This window comes from Globicephala melas, chromosome 3 (assembly GCF_963455315.2).
Source record: "Globicephala melas chromosome 3, mGloMel1.2, whole genome shotgun sequence".
Lineage (NCBI taxonomy): Eukaryota > Metazoa > Chordata > Mammalia > Artiodactyla > Delphinidae > Globicephala > Globicephala melas.
Genome location: NC_083316.1, coordinates 76526982 through 76552204, shown reverse-complemented (window position 1 = coordinate 76552204; position 25223 = coordinate 76526982). Strand labels below are relative to the sequence as shown.

General features: G+C 37.3%; 2 protein-coding genes across 6 annotated transcripts in view; one reads left to right on the top strand and one right to left on the bottom strand.

Annotated features, from left to right (window-relative positions):
- SKIC3 (SKI3 subunit of superkiller complex) overlaps positions 1–11191 on the top strand; it is a 181963-nt gene extending 170772 nt beyond the window's left edge. For all 5 annotated transcript variants that reach the window (XM_030847977.2, XM_070045163.1, XM_030847966.2 and 2 more), the window contains 4 exons: positions 1719–1871; positions 6619–6749; positions 8556–8679; positions 10397–11191. In XM_030847977.2, coding sequence (XP_030703837.2) covers positions 1719–1871; positions 6619–6749; positions 8556–8679; positions 10397–10471 — 483 coding nt within the window. In that variant the 3' untranslated portion in view covers positions 10472–11191. The remainder of the gene's footprint in view (positions 1–1718; positions 1872–6618; positions 6750–8555; positions 8680–10396) is intronic.
- A 3842-nt stretch (positions 11192–15033) lies between these two features.
- FAM81B (family with sequence similarity 81 member B) overlaps positions 15034–25223 on the bottom strand; it is a 46063-nt gene continuing 35873 nt past the window's right edge. The window contains exons 6-8 of the mRNA XM_060295513.2: positions 18865–19000; positions 17061–17256; positions 15034–15374 (exon numbers count right to left, since the gene is read on the bottom strand). Coding sequence (XP_060151496.2) covers positions 15241–15374; positions 17061–17256; positions 18865–19000 — 466 coding nt within the window. The 3' untranslated portion in view covers positions 15034–15240. The remainder of the gene's footprint in view (positions 15375–17060; positions 17257–18864; positions 19001–25223) is intronic.

Here is a 25223-nt window from a genome sequence, read left to right as displayed (position 1 = left end):
TTTGGATTTCCTCTTTTTAAATTACCTTTTCTTTACTGTAGTTTTTCATATGCTGTTTTCTTACTGAATTGTTGGAATCATATTTTCTGGATACAGACACATTTTTGGATATCTGTATTGCAGATATTTTCTCACATCTGCACCTTGGCTTAACATTTTCTTAATATTATTTTTTGATGAATAGTTCTTAATCTTAATGAAGTCTAATTTATCATTTTTTTAATGGCTAATGCGTTATTGAGGTGTTCTACTCAAGAAATCTTACTCCAAGTTTATGAAGATATTTTTCTGTTTTTCTTTAGAAACTGTTGTTTTACCTTTCACATGTAGGTCTATGATCCATACTGGATTAATTTTTGTGAGTGTTGCAGGGTCAAGGTTCATTTTTTTCCATATGGATGTGTAATTGTCCCAGTACCATCCTTTGAAAAGACCATTATGTCCCCACTAAATTGTAGTGATGCTTTTGTCATAAATCAGGTGACTGGGTCTTTTAAGGCTCCCTGTTCTTTTCCTTCTTTTTCATTGATCTATTTGTTTATTCTTGCTTATAGTTTTATAAGTAGTTTTGATATGTGGAGGTAATATTAAGACCTCCAACTTTCTTGTTTTCCTTCAAGTGTGTCTCAGTCACTTTAGGTGTTTTGCATTTACATGTAAATTGTCAAGTACCCTTACTCTCCCCGCCAAACAAAAGTCCTACAGAGATCTTGATTGGAATTACATGAATCTATAGTTTAATTTGGGGAGAATTGACAAAGTATTACTATTGAGTTTCTCTATCCATAAATGTTATATTCCTCCTTGTTTAAGCTCTGAATTTCTCTCAGCAGTGTTTTAAAATTTTTGCAATAGAGGTCTTTTACATTTTTGTGTTAAATTTATTTCCGGGTAGTTGATTTTTTTTGTTGTTCCATTGCAAGTGGTATTTTTTTCTGTATGTTGGTGTCAAACATTTAGAAATACCGTTGATTTTTATATACTGACCTTCCAGAAACCTTGCTAAATTCACTTATTCTTTTGAAATGGTTTTGGGTTTTCTGTATACACAATTACGTCCTTTAGAAATAATGAAGTTTTACTTTTTTTTTCTAATATTTTTATGTTAAATTTTTTTCTTGCCTTATTGCACTGTTTATAGAGCCTCAATTACAGTGTTAAGCAGAGTGGTGATAAGGGAACATTCTTGTCTTATTCTCTACCTCAGATAGAAAACATTTGTGATTTCATAATTATAATTTTTGCTTTAGGTTTTTGTAGGTATTTATCAGATTCTAAAATGGCTGTCCAAATTATGTTTCAGATTAAGGAAATCCTTTTCTGAGTTTGTCAAGAGAGATTTGTTTTTTATCATGAATGAGTGGATTTGGGGTGGGGGCCATCTATGAGAATGCTTCTTTATTCTGTTAATGTGGTAGATTGCATTGATTTTCAAATGTTACATCTGTAATGTATAAAAAATTATATTGCATTTTGATTTTGTTCCTGACTTGCCATCTTGGGAGACTTTTTAAGGCTTCAGACTGGATGTGGCTGTTGCCAGTAGAATGGGCAAGATGGCTACCCCTTTTTTGACCTGTGATTTTTGTTTTGGAGGCACAAAATTTATCAATAATTAAATTAAAAATTTAGTTTCATCAAAGTTTATTGAATTTGTTGGAAGTAGACTGTGTACGAAACTAAAATCTTTTGGGTCCTTTTCTCTTGCTGTTCCTCAGTGGCTGGCACACATATATCAGTCCCAAGGAATGATGAGTGCTGCAGAGATGTGTTATAGGAAGAGTCTACAAGTAGCATCCCAACAGGGTAGCTGGAGTGGGAAACTCTCAAGCCTGTTGAGACTAGCACTGCTTGCATTAGAAGTCTGCATGGTAAGATCATGTTATAATTATGATGTGAAAAGTTGACTCTTTTATTTTTCTTTAAGATAAAAGTTTTTTACATAGTGATATTCCATTGAGTTCCTATAGTTTCATCACCTTCTAGTGTGGTCTCCTCATAGACTTTGTATTTGGGCTTTTTGATGGACATAAGAGTAACATAACATAAACCTATACACTCTAGCAGGACACTGTCAGTGTTTAGGGGGAAAAAACAAAGATTGCAATTTTAAAAGTTGAATTATGGCAGAATATACATTTTTGTTTCTTGGTGATTTAAGTTAGAATTAACCCAGCTACTCATCAGTGACAAAGATACCAATAATTAACATTTTAGTCATTTCTTAGTTCAATTTGACATTCTGTAAGAGGAATTTCTAGTAATTTTTGACTTGATATGTTTTCTGATACCAAGGTAGATATATTAATCTAGAAGTCTTATATACTAGTGTGGAAAACTTTTCAAGATAAATATTTAAGTGGCTGCATGGAGGAGCAAACTCCAGAACAGTGTGTATGATATGCTATTTGAGTGTATATGTGTGTGGTATGAATTTTTAAGAATATATATCTCTACATCGTGTGTGTGTGTGTGTGTGTACATGTGTGCACGCTAATAGGCACATGGAAAGATACAAGAAGATACAAAGGAAATTTAATGGCAGTTATTCTGGAGGATAGTACCTAGGGGTCTTTAAGGGATAGTGGAGGAGAATTTTTCATTTTATACCCTTTGATAGTGTTTGAATTTTTTATCATATGCATGTTATTTCTGTAATTAAAAGATAAAATGTCATTTTTTGTTTTGGAAGAAATTACCTAGACAGGCCTGAATTAACTCATGCTTTTGCCATAATAGTCCATTGTCAATGTTATTTACTTGCTTTAACTAGACATTTTGCCAAAGAAATATAAGAATTAGGAAATTTATTCAGCTTTGGTGCTATTACTGTGGAGCACGTTTCAGAGTTCCTTAGGTTGGGGCCATGTTTTGTTCATCTTTGCATCTTTGCTTTACCACTCTGCCTTATATATAGGAGCTCCTCCACCAATGGTTTTTGAATGACTAGACTAATGGTAGTCAAATTTGAGATGATTTGGCTGGAAAGAAATGGTGGTTAATGGTAATTCTAGATCACCAAACATTTTGTTTTGTTTGTCTCATGTTTATATTTAACAAAAGTCTTTGTGACATTGGCAGTCGGTGGGCTATGGAAGCCACATGTAGCACCTATAAATGCTCTTGAATATGTGAACTGGAGAAGTCGATACCCTTTTAGTCTAACTTATTATTTGTTAGTTAAATATTATTAGTGATGTGGTTTTTTGTTTGTTTGTTCTTCATGCTGGGAAATTAAATCTGCCCTGAAATAAAATAAAAATAGCAATAATAATAGCAAACATACAGAACACTTAGTCTGTGCTAGGTTCTGTTACAGTGCTTTATACATATTAACTTCATTAATATTCATAAGAACCTTATTTTACAGATGGGAAAATTAGCTTACAATTTAGTAATACCCAGGTATACCTGCCCCCATTGCCCCACCACTACTACCACCACAAAAGTGTTTTCTATAAGAGGTTTGGTTCTGGTTCTACCAGTTACAACCTGTGAAAACTTCAGCCAATTAAGCTGTCTAGAGCTCCCCCAACCTTTTTTGGTAATAGTGGAGGTAGTAATACCTACTTTGCGTAGGTATTAGGAATATCAAATGAAGTTAACATTACAAATGCCTTTGTAAACTTTAAAGCACCATCCACATCTAATTTGCTTGTTATAAGATTTGATACCCAGCAATTATTATAAGGAGATGTCATATTTCTCTGGTAAAGAGCTGGCAGTGTGCAGAGGATGGGTATATTAAAATTAGACTGTTTTAAGAGAAGCTATTGTATGTGTAATAATATATGAAAAGGCTATTAAACTGAAAGTTTCCCCTGAGATATTAAATATCAGATTCCAAAGAGAAATATCAGACCAAGATACAGATTTCTGAAGTGTGTAGAAGAGTAACCTATAAGGAAGCTATAAAAGGATTAGAAGAGCAGAGTTGGAGGATTGGGAAGAAATCTCTCTGGAGAAAGCTGTTGCCTCCCCTGTCGTCCCCCTGGCACGTTTCCACACACAGGTGCCCACCAGAGGAAGGGAGTCTCGCTGCCAGAGAGAGCGAGGCTTTGATGTGTGACCTCTGAGGTCCGGGAGGCACACGTCTAGAAGCACATGGACAGGTATCTGACACATGCCTCGGAAGCTTTGGCTCTCCACCTGCTGGGAAGAGTTGCTCATGTTTTAGAAAGTGACTGCATGCTTCTGGGACAGAGTGGTCAGCAGTGGGTGAATCCCAAAAGTGGGTAGGAGTGAATGTTTGGGTACAAGATGCCCTCCGTCTTGTGAAGGAGGGTTGCTGCAGCGTGGGGTCAGCAGTGCTCCTAGAGCTTGTTAGGGCCAGGAATGAGTGATGCCAGCTGAGATAGTGGACTGCCATGGGAATTATCTTAGATCCTGACATGTAGAGCCACCTAGAGGAATGATGGGATCTAGCAGAAAGGAAGCTAAAGGTTTCCAGATTGCCATAGCATGTGAGGAGAGTAAGTGGAATAGTTCATTCACCTAGGTTAGTGGAACTGCAGCTGAGCAGGACTGCTTCGTGGGTGTGCATCCTACCTGTGCACCTGCATAGGCCTCCACACTGGGTTTAACGCTCTGCAACCGCCATCTTGAAATTAATCATTTTGTAACAAAGGGCCCTGCATGTTTTTGTTTTTGTTTTTGTTTTTTGACATTGAGCTCCACAGATTTCATAGCTGGTCCTGCAATAAGAGACTATGCGTAAAGTTGAGAGTCTCTGATAAAGCTAGGAAAGTCTGGATGAGAAAAAGATCTTTAAATATCTGTCAGGCCTAAAGAGCATCATCTTATGATGGCATCAGTCAAACTTCTGATATTTCAGTTGGTTCCTGAAACTACAGTTAGTAAGAAAAGGTGGGAGTGTTGGGCGGAGGAACAAGCCATGTGCTGCTCCCTGTAAGCATACCCTAGCTGGGAGCTGAGGAGATGGGAGTGGGATGTAAATATTACCTTTGAAAGAAGATTGAAGTATTGAAAAGAGAACATTCTAGTTAAGACCGTGTTTGTGAATGGATGTCAGAGTCATGGGACCTACTGTAATTTACATCCTTATTATATGAGGAAAAGTCTCCCTTATATAATAAATTTTAAAAACATAATGGGAGACAAAAATATACTTATTTTTCTAATCACATTGTTTAGTATACCAGTTACATATAGAAACTGTTATATCATAATATGGGCTAAACTTACGGGATACTTTATATGAATTATTGGAATTTAAAGAGTGCATTATAAAAGCAACCAGTGAGAGTTTTGTGTTATTAGTTTTTAAAAATATATTAGGAGTAATTTTATTAGTATGGGCTTTGCCTTACATTCTTTTCCAGATGTACCCAAGGTGCCATTGCTCCCGTCTTTATGGAGGATGCCTCATTATCTCTGATCTCATTATCCCTATGGCTTCCTCTTCCTTGATTACACAAATTACTCTTGCCTGTGCTGAACTCAGAGTTTATTGCTCTAACATTTAAAAAAATAATTTAGTGTTTGAAAGTGACTGTGTATTCACTCATTATATTGACTTTATTAAAATGTGTATTCTAGATACCTGTAATTATGAATTCTTGGTTACAATTTGAGGTTTTCAATGAAAGATTTTAAATACATTTTTTTCCTTATGTAATTCAGTAGAGTGTTCACCATTTTATTTGCAGTTACTGTTTCTTTGGAACTACTTATCTATATTATTTCTGAGTCAGTACATACTATAACAAACTAAAGTTTGCAACCTAAGTAATGTATAGATATCTTAACATTTTCCCCATAAAGTGAAATTCTTAAAATGTTTTTCAGAATTGATGACTTTGATTTATCTCTGATCTGCTTTGCACCTTTTTTCCTATATTGGGATTTTATTAACATATTTCATTTCAGTCTTTCTTCTCTCCTTAGATAATTTTTGAAATGTGGAACTCATACACTACCAATTAAAGAATCACGTTAAATTGAGTTTTGTATATTTGGTAGACCAGAGGCTTAGTAATTGATAGATTTCATTCACCCATGTAATAGAATAGTGCATTTTCTTTTAGCAAATATTTTAGTGTTTTTAAAGTGATATCTCCTTTTTGAAACCTTCCTTAATCCCTGTCAGCCTTGTTTTGTAGTTCCATAAGGGCAGGAATCAGATTTTAATCATTTTGAAGAATTTTTATCCCTGTAGCATTTACATGGCAACTTAGACAAGTAGGCAGTCAACAAATAAGAGCTGATAACATTTTTTAAAGTAAACATGTCAGAACTTCCCTGGTGGCACAGTGGTTAAGAATCCACCTGCCAATGCAGGGGACATGGGTTCGATCCCTGGTCCAGAAAGATCCCACATGCTGCAGAGCAACTGAGCCTGTGAGCCACAACTACTGAGTCTGTGTGCCACAACTACTGAAGCCCGTGCGCCTTGAGCCTGTGCTCCGCAACAGGAGAAGCCACCGCAATGAGAAGCCCATGCACCGCAGCAAAGAGTAGCCCCTGCTCACTGCAAGTAGAGAAAACCCACATGCAGCAACGAAGACCCAGTGCGGCCAAAAATAAATAAATAAATTTATTTAAAAAATAAACGCGTCAAATGTTTAATGATTTAATATTTGTATTTTATTTTTATAGGCTAATATTTCCAGTGATCACTGGCCATCCTTGGTTCAAGAAGCTACAACTGAGGCCTTGAAACTTTGCTTTTGTCCGCTTGCTGTCCTTTTACAAGCTTTGTTACAATTCAAACGCAAAATGGGAGCAAGGTATGAAGAATCTTTGTTCATTTTTTTCTTCAAAGTGATTCTTCACTTTTAATCCTTCTACAAAACAAAGGTTTAAAAAAAAAAACAAAAAAACCCACAAAGGTTTAGAATTAGTTTAACAAACTTTGATATTATTCATATATATGTTTCTACTTTGGAAAGGCTGGTTCTAGTAACCCAGTAAGGAAGAAAATAAAGTCTTACTTAAAAAAAGTGATTTGGTACCCAGATATAGAATATGAGAGATTTGCATGACAGCATTTTGAGTGAAGAAGGCCTTGGAATTTTTGCTCTTCACTGTTTTAGGATGAGCCAACAATGTAAATGTGGATTCTAGAAACAAACAAAACCCAAAAGGCTCAAGTTGAAGGCTAGATTGACATAAATTCCTGCAAGGCAATAAGCTATGAAAAACAGTAATAAATATTAAAAAGGCAGAGATATTATAAATAATGTGGTTTTTATATCTAGAAAATCTAGAAGCTTTACAGATTTAAATATAAAAATTTTAAGTTATAAAATTTAAATTTTAACAGTCTTTTTATTGGAAGCAGAGATGAGGTCAGAAATAAATTTGAAGAAAATTACTTAAAAGTAATATGGATGAAAAAACAGGCAAGAATATTTTTGAATTCTGAGAATATTTAGCTCTAATGGATATCACACATAATACAAAGCATAAGTGAAACAATGGTTTAGGAGCATATATTGCTGAAACAGAATAAGCATTGTAGACATAGAGCTTAACACATATAAATGTGTGGCAAAGGTCACATCAATACCACAAAATAGGAGTGAAGGAAGAGATAAGACCTATGACTAATTAGCAATTCCAGCATCATTTACTGATATTTATTTATTTTTGCCACTTCTTATATGACTAATTTCACCAAGAAATGTTTTAGGCTATAATGTGAACTTCCTAATGAACTCTTTCTGCCGCAGCTCAGTATACATGACTTAGAGAACCTTAACCCCCAATTGCCTGTAATCTCTGTTAGCACCTCCCATAATTTTTATCACCACCCAAAATCAGCTCAAATAAACATACCGCCTAAGAAAAAGCAGTGTGCTTTACTATGTGATTCCTATGTAAAAGCATCTTCAGGGCATGTTCTTCTTTAGCTCCTACTTCAAACCAGTTGCTACCTACAAAATCTTCCTATTCAGCAGTTCTGAAGTTACCACAATTTGTGTTGTTTCTACCCATACAGAAGTGTTTAGAGCCATAGATGTTAGTAAATTTGGAAAGAAAAAATTAGAACACAACTGTAAATCAGCCTGTTATTACATAGGTTCATATATTGTACACGTTCTTAAAAATATATACTAAAAGCCTGATATTATACACTTAGCCTCTAGTGTAGATGTTAAATATTTCTTCTTGTTCCACTCTGTATTATCTTTGCATTATTTATTTTCTGTCTACCTTCAAGAGGGATTAGAAGTAGAGTAGTCAGAAGTGCTCATGAAATAGGGGTCATTTTCCCATTCTATTTGGAAAGAGCCTTAATTTACTTATTTGTAAAATGAGAATAATAGCAGCAGCCTACATTATAAGGTTGTGAATGTTAAATATGACCATATGAGTAAAACACTTGGCATACTACGTAGCACATAATAAATACTTAGTAAATGTTAACCATTATTACTATCTTTTTCATTACAAGGATGAAAGAATTCATGAAGTAATCAGCACGTTGTCTGCAAAAGAATGAGAAAGATAATGTGTGTTTGAGGCTAGTATATGAAATATCTTATATTAATTTATATGCTTTGGACTGAAAGTAAATATCTTTTCCCCAGAGAGACACGGCGACTTTTAGAGAGAGTGGTGTATCAGCCTGGGTATCCCAAATCTATTGTTTCAACAGCACGTTGGTACCTTCTGAGACACTTACATGCCAAAAATGACTACGAGCTCATTGATGTAAGGCATTGATTGTATTAAAGTTATTAATCTTGGACCTTTGTTGGGTGAGGGCTAAGGGTTGCTTTCCTGTGCGTTGTAGGATGTCTAATAGCATCCCTAACCACTCTAACCACTAGATGCCAGTAGCATTGTCCTCCTTCCTCCACCCCACTTATAACAACTGAAAATGTCTTCTAGACATTGCCAAATAATATCTGAGGTGTAATCACCCCTGGTTGAGAACCACTGATTTAACCTGTAGGAAATATATTCTCCTGATGTGCTATGTAGCATAAGAAAAGATAGATGAAGGCTCTGGGTTCTGGTTGTAGTATTTCTTATGACCATTGCAGTGGAGGCAAATAGGTAGATAGGATAGGTTTAGAAGTAGCAGAAATTAATGGAATGTTCATATTATCTTTGGAAAGATTATTTTACTTCTTATTGTCTTTTCTGTAAAATTCATATGACAATTTCTACTCCACTTCTCGTGGGATGGGTCTGGTTTCTAAATATATAAACATGTACAGTTGAGTCTTGAAGAATGCAGGTTTAAATAAATGGTGTGGGTCCCCTTACACTTGGATTTTTTTTTTGATAGTAAATACTACAGTACTACACGATCCTTGATTAGTTGAATCCATGGATACCAAGGAACTGCCTATTTGGGTGGCTGACTATAAGTTATATGTGGATTTTTGAGCATGTAGAGGGTCTTCATCCCTAATCCGCATGTTGTTCAAGGGTCAAATGTATGTGTGTGTGTGTGTATTCTTTTTAAAAAGGTAGAGTCTGTATGACATGTACTGAGTTAAAATTCTTATAACTTCAGCCAAGAGTTTTAAAAACAATGAAAATTAATGAGAAGCCTTTTTTAAACACCCCCAGCCTTGGGCGATGGAGATAAGTGTCTCCCTCCAGAGCAAGGAATAGGCATGTTAACTGCCAATTATAAAAGATTCAAGTCTCCTAGGTGCCTAGGCTTAAATCTAAGGTTCCCCTTTTGTCAACCCACTGTGTATGTGGGAAACTATATGCATCCATCCATGTCACCCCTTTGAGACTTAGGAGGGGAACAGATGCAAATATGTTGATACTCATGTCGTTTGCTACACCATGAATGATAAAGACATTTGTCTCTGACCCAGGTGTCCCATCATGAAACTGTGACAGGCTAACTTGTTAGCTTGCAGATAGAGCAACATCTCGGATCCTTCACAGTGTTTGAAAATGAACAACCAAAAAATGTTTTAGTAATCAAATGATAAACTAAAATTAAAGCTTCTAGTTTGTGGAACTGATGAAACTTATGGAAAGGTTCTTAATAGAGCTTAGAACCCAAGCCTTGATCCTAAGCTGTGGTTTTAAAGGAGAGCAATGTCATTTGAACAATTCTATGCATAAAATGGTCTTTTGGGGTAAGGGTTTAAAGGTGACAGTATTGTAAACCAAAGCCTCCAAACAAAACCTTTAACTTTATGCAGTGCTGGCGGTGGTAACAATCAAAATGTTGACATCTGTACTGTTGAGCATTTGAGTAAATTGTGCTTATCTCTGATGTTAGCTTTGTTAGAACAGTTTATTTCAGCAAAAATGACAGAAAGTTTGCACATAGTCACTTTTGTGTAGTTTGATATTGCCTGCTGCCCTTTGGCTTACTTGACTTCTATGACTCTAAATGTAGGTATTGTTAATAAAGAAAATACTAACATTTCCTGTATATAATTTCCCACAGGTGCTGGTAAACAATGCCAAAACTCATGGAGATACAAGAGCACTGGAACTGAATCAGAAATTGTCCTCACAATAACAATGCTTTATTTTATAGTAAGCAAGCAAAGAAAAAGCTATTAGAGAGAATGAAACAAAGAATCAAGACTTTTCCCCAAAGCAACATTTAAAAAACTATAGTTATAATCGTCCATTCCTTTTTTAAATCTAAAGATGTTTAAGTTCTTAAGCTAGGGGTATAATTTTCCATAAACTCTTAATATAACTTTAATTTGAAAAATATCTTTGATTTTGAGAAGTCTATAATGAAAGGAAAAACCATGGTTCCCTTAGTTGTTCATTAGTTATTTGTAAATCATTATTTTCTCTATCTTGCATGGTTCACCATTGGACTGTTTTTTGGTAATCCCTTACAATGAAGCCTTAATAGCCATTTGCTAAATAATATGCAAAAGGAGATTAGCACAATGCAGAATTGTATTTGTTAAACAACAAATTCAAAGATTTAATTCCTTCTGTGAATTCTAGAGTTCAGCAGACCAACTCATCTAAAATCCAGATAATCTTATAATCTGTTTTACTAGTGGTTCATCTTGGATTCTGTTGAAGAAGATGTTAGGTGAATCTTAGACTGCTAATGGATATGTTTATGTAATTCAGAACACTCAGGTGTAAGGTTGCATGTAAAACATTAATGAAAAATTTTGGAAAATAGTGCTGACAATATTTAACTGGTCATGCAGTTCCTTCAATCATGATGAAAAGATGAACTTCCTTAAATAAAAAAAAAAGAAATGGCTGTTTTGTTTTCTTTATAGTATCGATATCAGGTATAATTTCAGAATTTCAGATTTTAAGACATGAAAGCACATTTTCCTATTTTATTTTAATTTACAAAATGCCCTTTATGGAGTGTTCTAATTTCATTCTTTTACACGTAGCTGTACAGTTTTCCCAGCACCACTTATTGAAGAGGCTGTCTTTTCGCCATTGTATATTCTCGCCTTCTTTATCAAAGATAAGGTGACCATATGTGCATGGGTTTATCTCTGGGCTTTCTATCCTGTTCCATTGATCTATATTTCTGTTTTTGTGGCAGTACCATACTGTCTTGATTACTGTAGCTTTGTAGTATAGTCTGAAGTCAGGGAGCCTGATTCCTCCAGCTCTGTTTTTCTTTCTCAAGATTGCTTTGGCTATTCAGGGTCTTTTGTGTTTCCATACAAATTGTGAAATTTTTTGTTCTAGTTCTGTGGAAAATGCCATTGGTAATTTGATAGGGATTGCATTGAATCTGTAGATTGCTTTGGGTAGTAGAGTCATTTTCACAATGTTGATTCTTGCAATCCAAGAACATGGTATATCTCTCCATCTATTTGTATCACCTTTAATTTCTTTTCATCAGTGTCTTATAGTTTTCTGCATACAGGTCTTTTGTCTCCCTAGGTAGGTTTCTTCCTAGGTATTTTATTCTTTTTGTTGCAGGCCCAAGTTCCTCCACACGAGTTAACACAGCTCTTTGTGATCAGATACCCCACTCCCCTAAAGTCTGCAGTGTTCTCTTTCCTGCTGACCCCCCTCCCCTGGCCCCCACCTCAGCCATACATGCTTTAGGTTCTGACCGTGTTGAACTTCTTCAGCTCCTGGCATGGGCCCCATTCTTTTGGTCTCCAGGCCTTTGCTCAGGCTGCACCATCTGCCTGAGCCCCGACCTTTACCAATCAAGCCCCTTCCCCCGGGCTAACGTCTCTTTATACTTTGGAGGTCTCGATTTAGACACCCCTTCTTCTGGAAGACCCCTGTGCCTGATTGCCCATGTTTATGCTGAATGCCTCTCCCACGTGCTCCCATCACACCCTTTACTTGCCCAAGTATTTGCAAGTTTGATTGTTGGTCTTTTCCACTAGACTATAAGTTCCCTAAGGGCAGGGTCCATGATTATTTTGTTCTGTATTGTATCCCCAGTGCCTAGGACGTGAATGAATGAAAATATAAAAAGTAATATCTCAAAAAAGTTCAGAGGCCCCATTTATAAGGTAAAAACATGTATATTATAGATCCAGTTTTTCCTTCTTGGTGTTTTTGGATGCTACTTGCTGATATTATTGGTGACACCATAGAAGTGAGATGATGTTTCGTGAGTTTCTGCAGAAAAGGGGAGAGCTGATCGTGTCCAGAGCACTCTGGGAATGCTATTTCTTTGACCTTGAGCCTTATTGCTGTCCTGGCTCACAGGTGGTGAGCACATCCACCTCACAATGGGGCCAAGAAGGAAGTTACCTGGGTAACATAAGGTGAGGGATTTGTCCTTCATCTTTAATAGGGAAGCAAAATACTTTAAACATGCTCTGACATTCTCTTGTATTTGTGGGGAGAGAAGTCTCACATTTCCCAGAGGATTAAGTATTGGTGTTTGATAAAGAATAAAGCGCAATGTATATTGAGCTTCTCAAGGGGAATTATTCATTTTTATCATCTTTTTGGATCTGTGGCAAAATAAATGTAAAAAGAGGGAAACCCAGTGCTCAGCTGGTCTTCCAAGCAGAGGTGAATTTACTGTGAAATGATGGCTCTTGAGTTCCAGGGTCCCTCACTTACATGAGCTTTACGTGTTGTAAAATTTGTATTTTAACTTCAGTAAGTCCATTGATTAAGACCACTCTTTCCACTAACACTTCTGCTGATGTCAGTTGACGCTGGAGTGGCGGTGGACATCTTTGGATCCAACTAAAGGGAAGTTCAGTTGGGGATACATTTGGGTTAGAGAGTTATATAGATTAATATGTTGTTCACAGTCACTTCTGTTTGGAGTTAAGTTGTTGCTGTCCTGAGGTAGCAATGGCTTCCAGGAATATTCCTACATACTACTGTGCCCACTCATCAGGACAGGATATCAGCAACAAATTAAAACTGTATAGGCTTTAGGCTCTACAAAATGTGTCTCCACCTTCTCACTAGGCATAGTTCTCAGGCCATCTAGAGTCTGCAAACCTCTGAACACCCCAACTTGGGATCCCAAGCAAGAGAATTCTAGCAGAGGATCCTTTGAGCCCCTACTCGCTTGCATTACATTCAGTTCTACATGGTTTTACCCTGTCAACACCAATACAAAATAACCATTCTAGGAAAGCTTTTGCCTTGATCTTGCGCTATTATTTGAATTACGAGTTAGAGCATTTTTGCTTACAAGGAAAAGAAATGCATCAACATCTTTTTTTTTTTCCTATCTATGGTATATCATCACAGCTTTTGTTGCTAAATGGGTAGAATAAAATGTGGGTCTGAGTGAGATGACTTGGCTCTTGATCTGTGTGAATTTCTAATTTAACCCTTCCTGCAACCACTTATTTGGTTTATTATAAAGAGTTACTCTTTGAGCCCTGTAGTATATTTGTTGTTGTGGTTGTTTTCTAAAACATTTTTACTGGAAACATATTATATTGTGATAATATAAAAGCATTAATAATTGCTTAATGTAGAAAACAAAACTCTTCTTAATTCAGTCACTGCTAGTCTGTTGTAAAGTCTTACTTTTTTTTTTGCATACTGTGGTATGTGTATTTTAACTTATTTTAAAATATTTTTGACACAGGTGGGATCACATCCATTTAGCTTTGCAACTTGCTTTATTCTCTTAACAGCATATCTTGGATATCGTTCTGTGTTCTTTTTAAGTGTTGGATAGCATTTTTTGTTGGTGATATCATTAATTTAGTCAATCAGTTCCTTTTAATTCAGTAGTTTTCAGTTTTTTTACTATAAGAAATGGTGTTATAATGAGCATCCTTGTTCATATATCTTTCCACATTTTGGAATTCTTTTCCCCCCTGCAATATATATTTCTAGCAGTAGAATTCCAGGGTCAAAGGTTATATACATTTTAAAATGTTAATAGATGTTTCCAAGTTGCCCTTTAAATTATTGTACCAATTTGTAGACTCTCCAATAATATAAGAGAGTACACATTTCTCTACAAAGTGCAAGACATGAATATTTTATTTTTCATGATTTTACTGCCCAATACCAGGCTCTCAATTTAACATTTATATCTACAAAAGTTAGATATATTTTAATTTTATGGGAAATTAATTAGTGTTTTTGAAGTGCTTCTGAGTTTAGCACCAAGATGAAATTATGTTGGATGTTTTTCGTGGAAACTGTTGTATTCTTCTATATCGTTAACTCTTACTTGCTCGTAATTCTGATACATATTGAGTACAATGAATCAATATTTTAAATATGCATAAGTTAGACTTGCTATAAATATTGGGATTGTTAGAAAACTAAAACCTCTGGATCAGAAGTTGCAGTCTGACAGTTCATTTGACTGTATCTGCCCTACAGACATTCCCTCACAGTTTAAGAACTATTTTGCACTAGTTGCTAATGCTTATAAATGGTTTCATATAAAATCAGATTTCTGGTTTCTTTTGAAAACTAAAATTTTTGGCAATAATGGATTTTATGCATGTAAATAATGGACTGGAACTGCATAGTTGCTATTATTTTTAGACAGGTAAGTGGTCTCCAATTTTCCACAGTTTCCGCCATTCTTTAATATATTACACCAGGCCTGCTTCACTCGTTTATGTACAACATTCAGATTTGTGGGCAAATAAAAATATAAAATGCATGTATGGAAAGAAATTCCTTAATTTTTTCACTAATAAATTAATGAAGACATAATAAAGCTTCTTTGCTTTATTGGGTTTCCTGGTGCATTCATCTCCTTAAAAAGGTGGTAAGAAATAGAAGCAGTAAACATCCCAGAGATATTAGCTTTCTTCTTCCCAACTTTTGCCAACAAACCACTCCACTGGCTGGTGTAAAGGAAGATGACTGGAAAGTTTATACTTCCTGGAGTTCCACTATCTTACGCTGCAATTTCTTTAGGTCTTTCTGTACTTTATATTTCTCAAAATCCATCTTTGTTTTCTGGATTCGTTGGAGGGAGTTGAGTGAGTCATGAATCGATTTAAATCCTAGAAGAGGATATGAAAATAGGTATACTGAAACTAAACAATGCATTGGAACTTTTAAACGTTTTAACAAAAGTTGCTAATCAGCAGTCCTGCCATAATTGATCATTGTTTAATTCAAAGCATATTAAATTCCATTAAGACCAGTCTAAAAATGTACAATAATTTATTTCTTGTATGTCATGAAGATGCATTAGCAACAGTGTTTCAACTTATATCTGGCTTCATTGTGAAAATTCAATTCCTGTCCTTCCCCTCCATCCCAATATATTGCATAATGAAATAATTCTATATTTCAAGAGAGAAATTTAAAATATCTTCTTTCTATACACTTTGACAAGAAATTTGGATGATCTTTTTATTCTTGTTACCAAATTGAAGGTAAAGGCCACATGAGATTTTAAACCTGAAAGCAACCTGTTTGAAGGACCTAAGGAATGGTCCCTCGCTGGCTGCTGCCCTGCCCCTGGCGCCAGCACTTTGTATCTCTCTTATGCAAGTCTAGCCACTCATGACCACAGCCTACCAGACCTCAAGCTTCGTAGGGTACAGCCCATATCTTATTCACTGGAGGCTTTCACAGGGTCATTTCTCAACACATTTTTATTAAAGGCATAAAAGAGCAAACTATTAGTTGGGAGTCCTCATTTGCTAAACTCACAGTAAAACGCAGAAACATGTAGATTGCAAATTGATCTTCAGTTCATCCTGGGGTTGTACTAGAATGAGTAAATTCAACTTCTGGTAGCTAAGTAACAAGCAGGGCCCTGAAAGAATGGTTAAGTTAAGTTTGGGGCAGGATTCCTGGCCAGATAATTCATTCTTTTGATTTGGTGGTGGAAGTTGGTGGGGAAGGGTGGCGAGGGTCTGATTTCTAGGCAGGAAATATTCCTTATATGCTTGGAACATCTGGCAGATTGAGACCATATCTTTCTAAGACACCTCCAAGGCCTCTCCATACAGGACCATTTCCATGAATTTTTCTGAGATCTAGAGGACAGAGAATGAGTTGGGGCTGCCTCTCGTAAAGGAACCTTCTGATTCGTGGTAATTCTCTCAGAATTGTGGCCTGGGACACATGGTTGCTCCACAGCACTTGTCCCCCCCACCCTCTCCAACCCCCGTCCTTCCCTTTGACAAATTAGATGAGCCTTTCAAATTAATCCTCTTTGATGTTAGCTCAGCTTGACACTGCTGCCATTAGCCTCTTTAAGAAGAAAAGCAGTCATTATACTGGACTTTGTTCATTCATCTCTCTTTCTTACTTCTAAAGGTCAGGTCTCCAGTTTGACAACTATCCAGGCTCATTACCTGCAGTTCAATGAGGGACATTTGATTTAGGCTCCTAATTTCATGATATACCTACAAATCAGGTCTTGATGATCTCCAAGGACTTTCCAAGTCTAACAGTTTTATGATTCTATGATCTTGGTTAAAAAAAAATCTCACAGCAATGGCAAGCCTGTGACACTGCCAAGTGTGAATGAGAAAGGGAATCTACATATTCACCCACCTTCTGGTGGTATGCTGACATTCTATGGGATATTTAGGAAAGCTGGATTAAATACAAAGGATGTCACTTCGCTAATGACAAGATTGCTCGCTGGCCATTAGCTCAAAGTAGAAAACCCTGAGGGACTGGATAGGAAAGGACTGACGTTCTTTACTTAATCAAAGGTATCTGCTCACCTGATTGATATTCATTCTGCATTTTCTCTAATTCACCCCAGATGTGCTTTTCCAGTTGGTTCATCTTTTTGGACAGTTCATTTTCTATATGCTTTACTTTGTTTATATCTGCTTCCTGTTTCTGCCTGTTAATGAAATTCTCTAATTTGCTTGAAAGCTTCAGTAATTTTTCTTCCATTTTTTTTTCAGACATATCCTACAAAAGATATCATGTGATAAAGCTTCAGAACACCTTTGTGGATTTGACTTTCAGCTTAGAGAATGCTTTTTAACAAGTTTGGATTTCTGTGCTAAACATAAGAATTCAAACCAAGTTCCCTTGTATCTAAAGCTATTCACAAGCGGAAGTTTGGCCTTTGTTTGGCCTTGTTAGTTTCTGGAATTCTACATGCTATGGGAGAAAAGAAAGGGCTGTGGTATTTATGAAATGCCTGAGGATTTGGAATTTTAGCGTTTAAAGAAGTGTAGCCAAGTAAGGCGTTTTAGATACTGCTTGACCAGAGCTCCTTGGACGTGCTTGTGTGTTAGACGGCATTCCCTCAAGCTGCCTATCTCTACGTGGACAGGCTTCAAGTAGAAGTGCTTCTCTTAACCCTGCTGTCTATTAGAATCACCTGGCCCATAATTCCCCTACCAGTACCTCCCCACCTCCACAATTCTGATTTAATTGGTCTGCGATGGAGCCCGGGGAATCGATGGCATTTAAAAGCTCCCCAGGTGATTCTGATGGGCAGCAGGTTGGGGGCTGTAGAGGCGGCTTGACGCTAATTAGCTTCTTTGCTCCTCCTGGCTCCTGTGCGGGCAATTTACCAGCAGGGCCTGAGACTGACTTGGCCCCTTTGATCCTCTTAGGTCCCACCTGCCTGAAGAACGGGTAGATTCCGGTCTCTCTCTTCTTTGTGATGGGCGGCTCCTGCCTGCAGATGACCCTGTGGTCACCTAGGTCTGCCTAGAACTGGTGGAGGAGTCTGCCTAAATCCGGAGCAGGACCAACAGGCCCAGTTGGCTGCAGATCTGACCACACATCCTTCAACAGCCTGTCAGTGAGAAAGCTGTAACGTTTACCTCCCTCTCTTGGACTCCTGCTTCTATCAGTTTGAACAAACTCAGGTGGGGTAACTGGAGCGTCGTTTACTGGCTGCCTAAAGCCCCTCTACTGAAGTTCCAGAAACATCTGAATCATCTGCAAGACTGGCAGCCACTGGTGAGACTCATGGCCCTGTGCTGTCCTGCCATCAGGGCTCAGCAGCGTGCTGGCTGTGCTGGCTGGCGTGGGAGAAGGGAGCCTGCGACGGGTCTCCTGTATGTCCCGGTCACCTCACCCCAAAGCGTGGGGGCGTCTCTACAAGGTCTGACCTGGAAAAGGAGTTTTGATAAACCTTTGATCTACCAGTGGATCTCCGGAGAGGTAAAACGACTTGTTTAAGGCAGTTTTCAGGCTTTATTGTATCTAAGCATCACCCAGGGAGCTTGTCCGGGAGCACAGATTCCCAGGGAAGGCCCTGGAGGGTCTGATGCTTCAGCTCTGGGTTGGGACCAGGAATCTGTACTTTTAAAAACTCTCTTTGGGTTATTCTGGTACAGGCAGAGCCCGTTCTGAGAAGTGTGGGTTCACAGAGCTGGGGAGTAGCAAACAGGACCTGAAGACAGGCCTCTGGATTCCTGTTCCAGTGCTAAGAAATCAGTGACTGGCGCAGGGAGGGTCACTGTGAATTTTTAAGTGTGGCTTTCGAGACTGACTCGTGGCTCACATCTAGACAGTGGCCGTGCGGCTGTTAACTTCATGAGCAACACAACCCCTTACCAGTTTCTCCTGCAGGAGCTTCAGACACTGATTTATGTGGCCAAGGTGGTCTTGTTCACATCTGATGGACTGGTTTTCTGCCCATTTTTGATGGTTCTCCATTTCCTTATATAGGCTCGTTGAAAGGGCGTTAAATCTAGGGGGAAAAGTGGTTTGTTCTATCTTAATAAGTAAATTTAAACCTAAACCCAAAATTTATTGAAAAGTCTGCAGTTTTTTCGGATGAGGGTCCATGTGCCCAGCAAGCACTTATGGGGTGAAGGGGGGGTGAGGGAGCACATGCTGTGTCCCTGCCCCAAGCTGGTGTTCAGCCCACCTGCTGACGACACCCATCTGCACCGCCCAAAATGCAAGTCCACACAGTGGCAGGAGCACGCGCACGCAGAAAGGCCTGTGTCATCCACGCAGGCTTCCTCTCGGGGCCCAGGGCGCAGTGAGTGTGTGCAGAAAAATTACTTCGACAAGCCACTTAGCATGGTGTTACTCTATGGTAGAGGTTAGCACGCTTTTTCTGTAAGGGTTAGATAGTAAATAGTTGAGGCTTTTCAGGCCATGTAGTCTCTTTTGCAGCCCCTCCACTGCCAGTGTAGTGGGAAAGCAGCCACAGATGACACAAATTAGCCTGGCTTGTTTATAAAGAAACAATGAGCATGGCTGTGGTCCGATCAAACTTTATGTACACTGAAATTTAAATTTCATATAATATTCACATGTCATGAGGTATAATTTTCTTTTCTTTAAAAAATGATTAGAAAGTGTAAAAGCCATTCTTAGCTACGGGAAGACTGGCTAAGGGCAGTAGTTTGCCGAATCTTTGCTCTACAAGGGCCACTATGAGGTTGGGGAGGAGCTAGGCCAGAGAGGACTTGCGTTGTCTAGTAAAGGAGAGAACAGTCAGAGGGAGAAGCGGGGAGGGGAGAAAGAAGAGAGCCCCAGAAGGAATCTGGGGAAGCAGAGTGTCCAAGGGAGACACTTCTTGGCTGTCATCTCTGCTTTAGGCAAAATCTTCAGTAAAGTCCCCATGGTCAGCAATGGATCTCTGTGAGTAGATTCTTTTGGGGGTGTTGGGGGGACTTAAAGAGATGCTGAGTTACTCATGTGAGGCAAAATCAGAAATAACAAGAGGTGTGCAGGAAGGAATCGCTGGCATCAAGTTGATGCAGCCTAGGAGTGTTAAATAACAGAGAACGAAGGATTCTCAACAACAGAGGTAGATGGCATTACAGAGGTTAAAATGATTGGAATCATGTATCAGCAATTTGAAAATTCACTGTGGAGGGGTTGAGAGTGTGAGAGGGGAATCCTCATCTGCAATGACAGAAATACGGGATTGAGAAGAGGCGGGAGGGGGACTGGCAGGTAGTTTCTGTGTATGTTTTCTGCTTGGGACCTGCTCTTGGTAAGAAGTTAATTTCAGACTCCCTTTTAGACTAGGCTAAATATTAGATTGGCAGGAGCAATGCATGTTGTTTGTTGTTGAAAATATTCAGGACTCCCTTACAATGTGGGGTGACTTGAAATAATTTACTCTAAGGATCAGGAAAAGTTACATGCAGCTAATTTAACTTGTGATATTTATCACTGGAAACTGCCTAAGGCATGCTGGACATATACTGCATGGATACACTTCTTTAGCTCTCCTGAAAAAGCGTTTGGACTAATAGTTGGAAAAGACAAGTTATGTGAGGCCACTTCCATTTTTATTTAGACTCTGGGTCACTCTGCAGTGTCTGCAGTCATTTTTGGTTGTCACAAATAGGAGGTGCTACTGACCTGTGGTGGGTAGAGGCCAGGATGCTGCTAAACATCCTACAGTGCACAGGGCAGCTCCACAGCTAAGAATTATCCAGCCCAAATGCTAATAGTGCCGAGGTTGAGAAACTCGGATTTGGATGATGAAAGCAAGGAACGGAAAGGTAGTTACTTTTCCAATACTTATATTTGTTGTAGTATGATAGTTAAATTCCGATCTTCATTTTTCACCTAGAAGGCATACCTGATGCAGATGAGTATCTCAACATTGAAGAAGATGAAGTTGGTCACTCTTCCTGTTCTTAGTCTCATCATGACTTTTAAACACTTGTGCTGCTGGCTGACAACAGGTGTTGGATCTCAGACAAATAAGCCCCCAGCTGATAGGTGGACAACCTCTTTTTAGCCAACTGTTACCTCTATCTGGAACATTCTTCTTTGGAATATACAATGTCTCCTGCCCTAATTTCATTCAGATTTATAGTCAAGCACCACCTTATCACAGAAGCTTTTCTTGTTTTTGACAACATTAAAAAAAAAAAAAAATGTGTCCAACCTGACACTCCCTATTCCTTTATCCTTCTTTATTTTTCTCCAAAATGCTCATCATCATGTGATATATATTATATATATATCTTCTCCACTAGCACATGAAAGCAAGGATTTTGCTTTGTTCATGGCTGTGACTAATGCCTGGAATATAGAAAGTGCTCAGTTAAGTAGAGGTTGAATAAATGATTTATTATTTTTCATTGAATACCTTTTATTAGGACCATTCACAAATAACAAATCATAGACTTGTCAAGCTATTTAGAGACCTAATCTTTGATTTTCATCTTCCCTGGTCTCTGGTGGAAGAATTAATTAATAGTGATGGTTAAGGGGGACAGTAAATCTCCAGATCTCTAAGAGGTGGCTTTACAATCAAGAATCCGTCCTTCAGTGCTCACCTTCACTGTGTAGATAAATGAGAGCATTTACTCTCGTCACTGATAAAACATTAAAATCCCTCTGAAAATCAAGGAACCATTAAATGTACCCAGGTAATGTCTCTAGAGGGACATGGCAGTAATTGAAACTCTGAAATTAAAATAAACCATAAAGACTGAATTACTTCTTATGATCCTTATTACAAGGTTTTGCCTGCAATTGGAGACTCACTTTGCTGATAACAATCAGAAGTCAGATTCTGTCTGCTGGTAGTTTATTAAAATATGAAAGCATTATTTAAAAAGCATTCTCCTTGAAAGGTATAAAGCATAAAAACAGAGGTTTATGTAAATCTTTGTCTCTCTTTATACTTTTTCCTAACATAGTGGACATGATTTACTAGGTAAGAATGATTTTTCTGTTAATTATAACATACAGTTATTGTGTTAACTGTATGTTAATTTTAACATACAGTTAAAATCTCAATAGGATGAATTTATCTAGTATGACGCTCACATTTTAGTTCCCAAATCTCCTATACAAGTGGTTATGGGAGCACTTCAGTCAGATATAGTTAGATACAGATAGGTAGCTAGGTAGATAGATGGCTAGGTAGATAGATTGATAGATAGCTTTTTCTTTCCTTTTTCCTCTAAACACAAGTCAGACTTTTAAATTATAACCAGAGACCTCGCTAGGATAAATGTGAGATAAAGGCTGTTTTTTTTAAAAAAAATTTCATACTAATGGTATCAGGTTAAAATGTACACCAAGTTCAATTATAAGGGAGAAAGTTACAGAAAACTAAAAGAAAATTTAACAGGGCTCTATAGACATAACCGGAGCCCAGGGTAGAGAGCTGTGGCGAGAGTGAATGGTGAGGGCAGTGTATGGGGCTTGGAATATTCCAGTGACCTCCCTGGTTCTGGATGACATACATAAATGAGGACATAGCTCCATCCTGGGCTAGTTTTACCAGTTCACTTATGTCTCAAACCCAGTTGTCTTGCATTCAGCAATCTGTTGCATGAACTTTTTTAGAAGACATGAACATTTTGAATTCTTGGAAACTGTTACTATTACCAGGCTCTCAAGAATTCAGATGGTGGCTCTAACCAAATGGGAATATAAAAAGATTTAGTGCTCTTTGATGGGCTGTAAACACAGAAGATGTTTTCATTTTTTGTAATCATATCTGAAAAAGGGCTTTAGACTTGGTACTATTGCTTCTTTAGAGATTGAGTCTAAGAGTCTTAGTTTCATGTCAGAAGCAAGAAATAAATTTCAAGAAACTTTTTTCTACTAAGTTTATACCAATATATCTTAAATTAATTTCTTCTCAATGTTCTGTGATTTCTAATTAGTGAGACTAATTAAAAAGCAATTCCGACTCCACTCTGATACAAAGACTTTTGTTAATTGTTCATTCTAAATTGTACTGGAGTTTAAATATCAGTACCTTTATAGCCTCATACCATCATAGTTTTGAGCACATGTGATTTTTCCCTTCCCTAAATTTCTGTAGCACAGTTAGTTTACTACAGTAGGTGGAATTATGAGATGGAGACATCACAAACTGACAAAAATAACCTGAGATTTGGAGTCAGAGACTTTCTAGCTGTGTGACTTTGGGTAAATTGTTTAATTTCCATGACTATAAGTTTCCTTGTCTTTAAAGATAAGACCCAGACTGCAGAGCTGGGTGTACCTGCACATCTTGAGCACTTAGGGATCGGTAGGCATTTAAAAATGGCAATGAATATTTATTATTTCTGCCTACTGATATATCTCATTTAACACCATCTCAACTTTTACTTTACCTGTTACGAGCGTGTCACTTATTTATGTGTTTTCTCCCCCACTGTATATGGCCATGATTATGTCTTTGGATATTCCAAAACACAACTTACATATTATAGGTGCTCTAAACATACGTTCATTCACTGGCTTCTATTTGTGTCTGAATGTGCTGGGTGTGAAGGATACAAAGATAAATGAGACAGGTCCTTGCTCTGGTCCACTTTCTACTGTGGTAGCATTTTCAAAGCTGTGTGGTAAGGTTTGACTCTATGCATTTGCTTCATTCACCGAATGCTTTTTCTTATAAATCACTATCAACTGAACAGCGTCAGCAACAAGAGCTATCCAGGGAGTGACTGGTCGGTGCTGACCTGCCCACCCCTTGCTGAAAGACAGCCGTAGTTCATGATGGCTGAGACTCTTGCTCTATAAGCACTCAGTTGTCAGCTTAGGACATTACTTAGCTGAACATCTGACTAAGGCCCTTCTGGAAAGAGAAGGCTCAGTGCAGGGGTCCAGATGCACAGCCTGTGCATTTTCTTTGTCAAGTCTAGTGATCAGTGCCAAAGTCCCAAAGATTCACTAGAAAACCCCAAGAGAGTATTGTGGCTTTTAAGTTCAATATAAAATATGTTCAGTTGACCATTAAACTTGAATTTGTTAAAGTTTCTAAATGGGAAAATTGCTCAGTTAAACTTACACTTTAATGTTATCAAAAGAGTTTAATCCCTTTGTTCAGAAACAGTTGTTTCTTAAAAAAGTAAAGCAAATTCTATACCCCATCCACTTTGCTTTGAGAAGTGCTCTGACTGAAAAGAAGAAGAAAAAAAAAAGAGCCCTACCTGCCTTACTTTCTCTTTGAGCAAATACTTTGCAATACATAGCTCAGTCAAAGGGTTAATATCCCTAATGTGAAGGAATCCTACCAATTGATAAGAAAGTGATGAGGTTAAATGGTAAGAATGGGCAATTCACAGAAAAGGAAATTCAAAGGGTGAAGGGAATGCAAATGAAAACAAGAGATGCTATTTTTTATCCTTTAATTGGCAAATATTAAGAAGACTATCCACTGTGGATGAGAATGTACAGAAAGGTCTTCTCATGCATTGCTGGTGTGAGTAAATTGCTACAACATTTTTAGAAAGAAATTTATAAAAATTAATAAAAACATAAACTCAGACCTAAGAATCTTGCCTGTAGAAATAAAAACACCTATATCTAAGGAAATTTAAGGATGTGCACACAATAATTTTTGTTTGTGGTAGCTATAAACTGGAAAGAATTTATTCATCAATAAGATAAATGAGTGAATTAATTATGACATATCTGTAAGTTAAAATATTATGCAGCTGTAAAAAATAATGCTAGAAAAATATTCACTGATCTAGAGAGAGATATCCAAGATGTCCTGGAAAAACACAAATTATTGAGTAATGTGTATAGGATTTATTTTAAAAACCCATGCTCTCTCTTTGTATATAATGTATGTTATATATATTATATATGTATATACATAAAATCTCCCTTTTCTGTTACATATGTATATTAATGAGGGGGAAAGTGAGGACGAATACACCCCTGGTGTTAGCATTGGTTACATTATGAAGCTTGAATGGTGACCTCTATTTTCAACTTTGCCTTATTTTATTTGTTATGATGAATGTATATTACTTTCTAATTTAAAAGAGTCAATTGTGTAATTGAATTACTAGAGCTTGTAAGTGTTTGCCTGGGGAAAAAATCTCGTTTATAAATTCACTACTACCTACTGTAATACTAATGAAATTTTAAGACTTCATTATTTAAAGTGAGAGAAAGATTCCAGTTTATACTGTTACAAAAGTGTCCAGATGCAGATTTAACTATTTAGATGATTC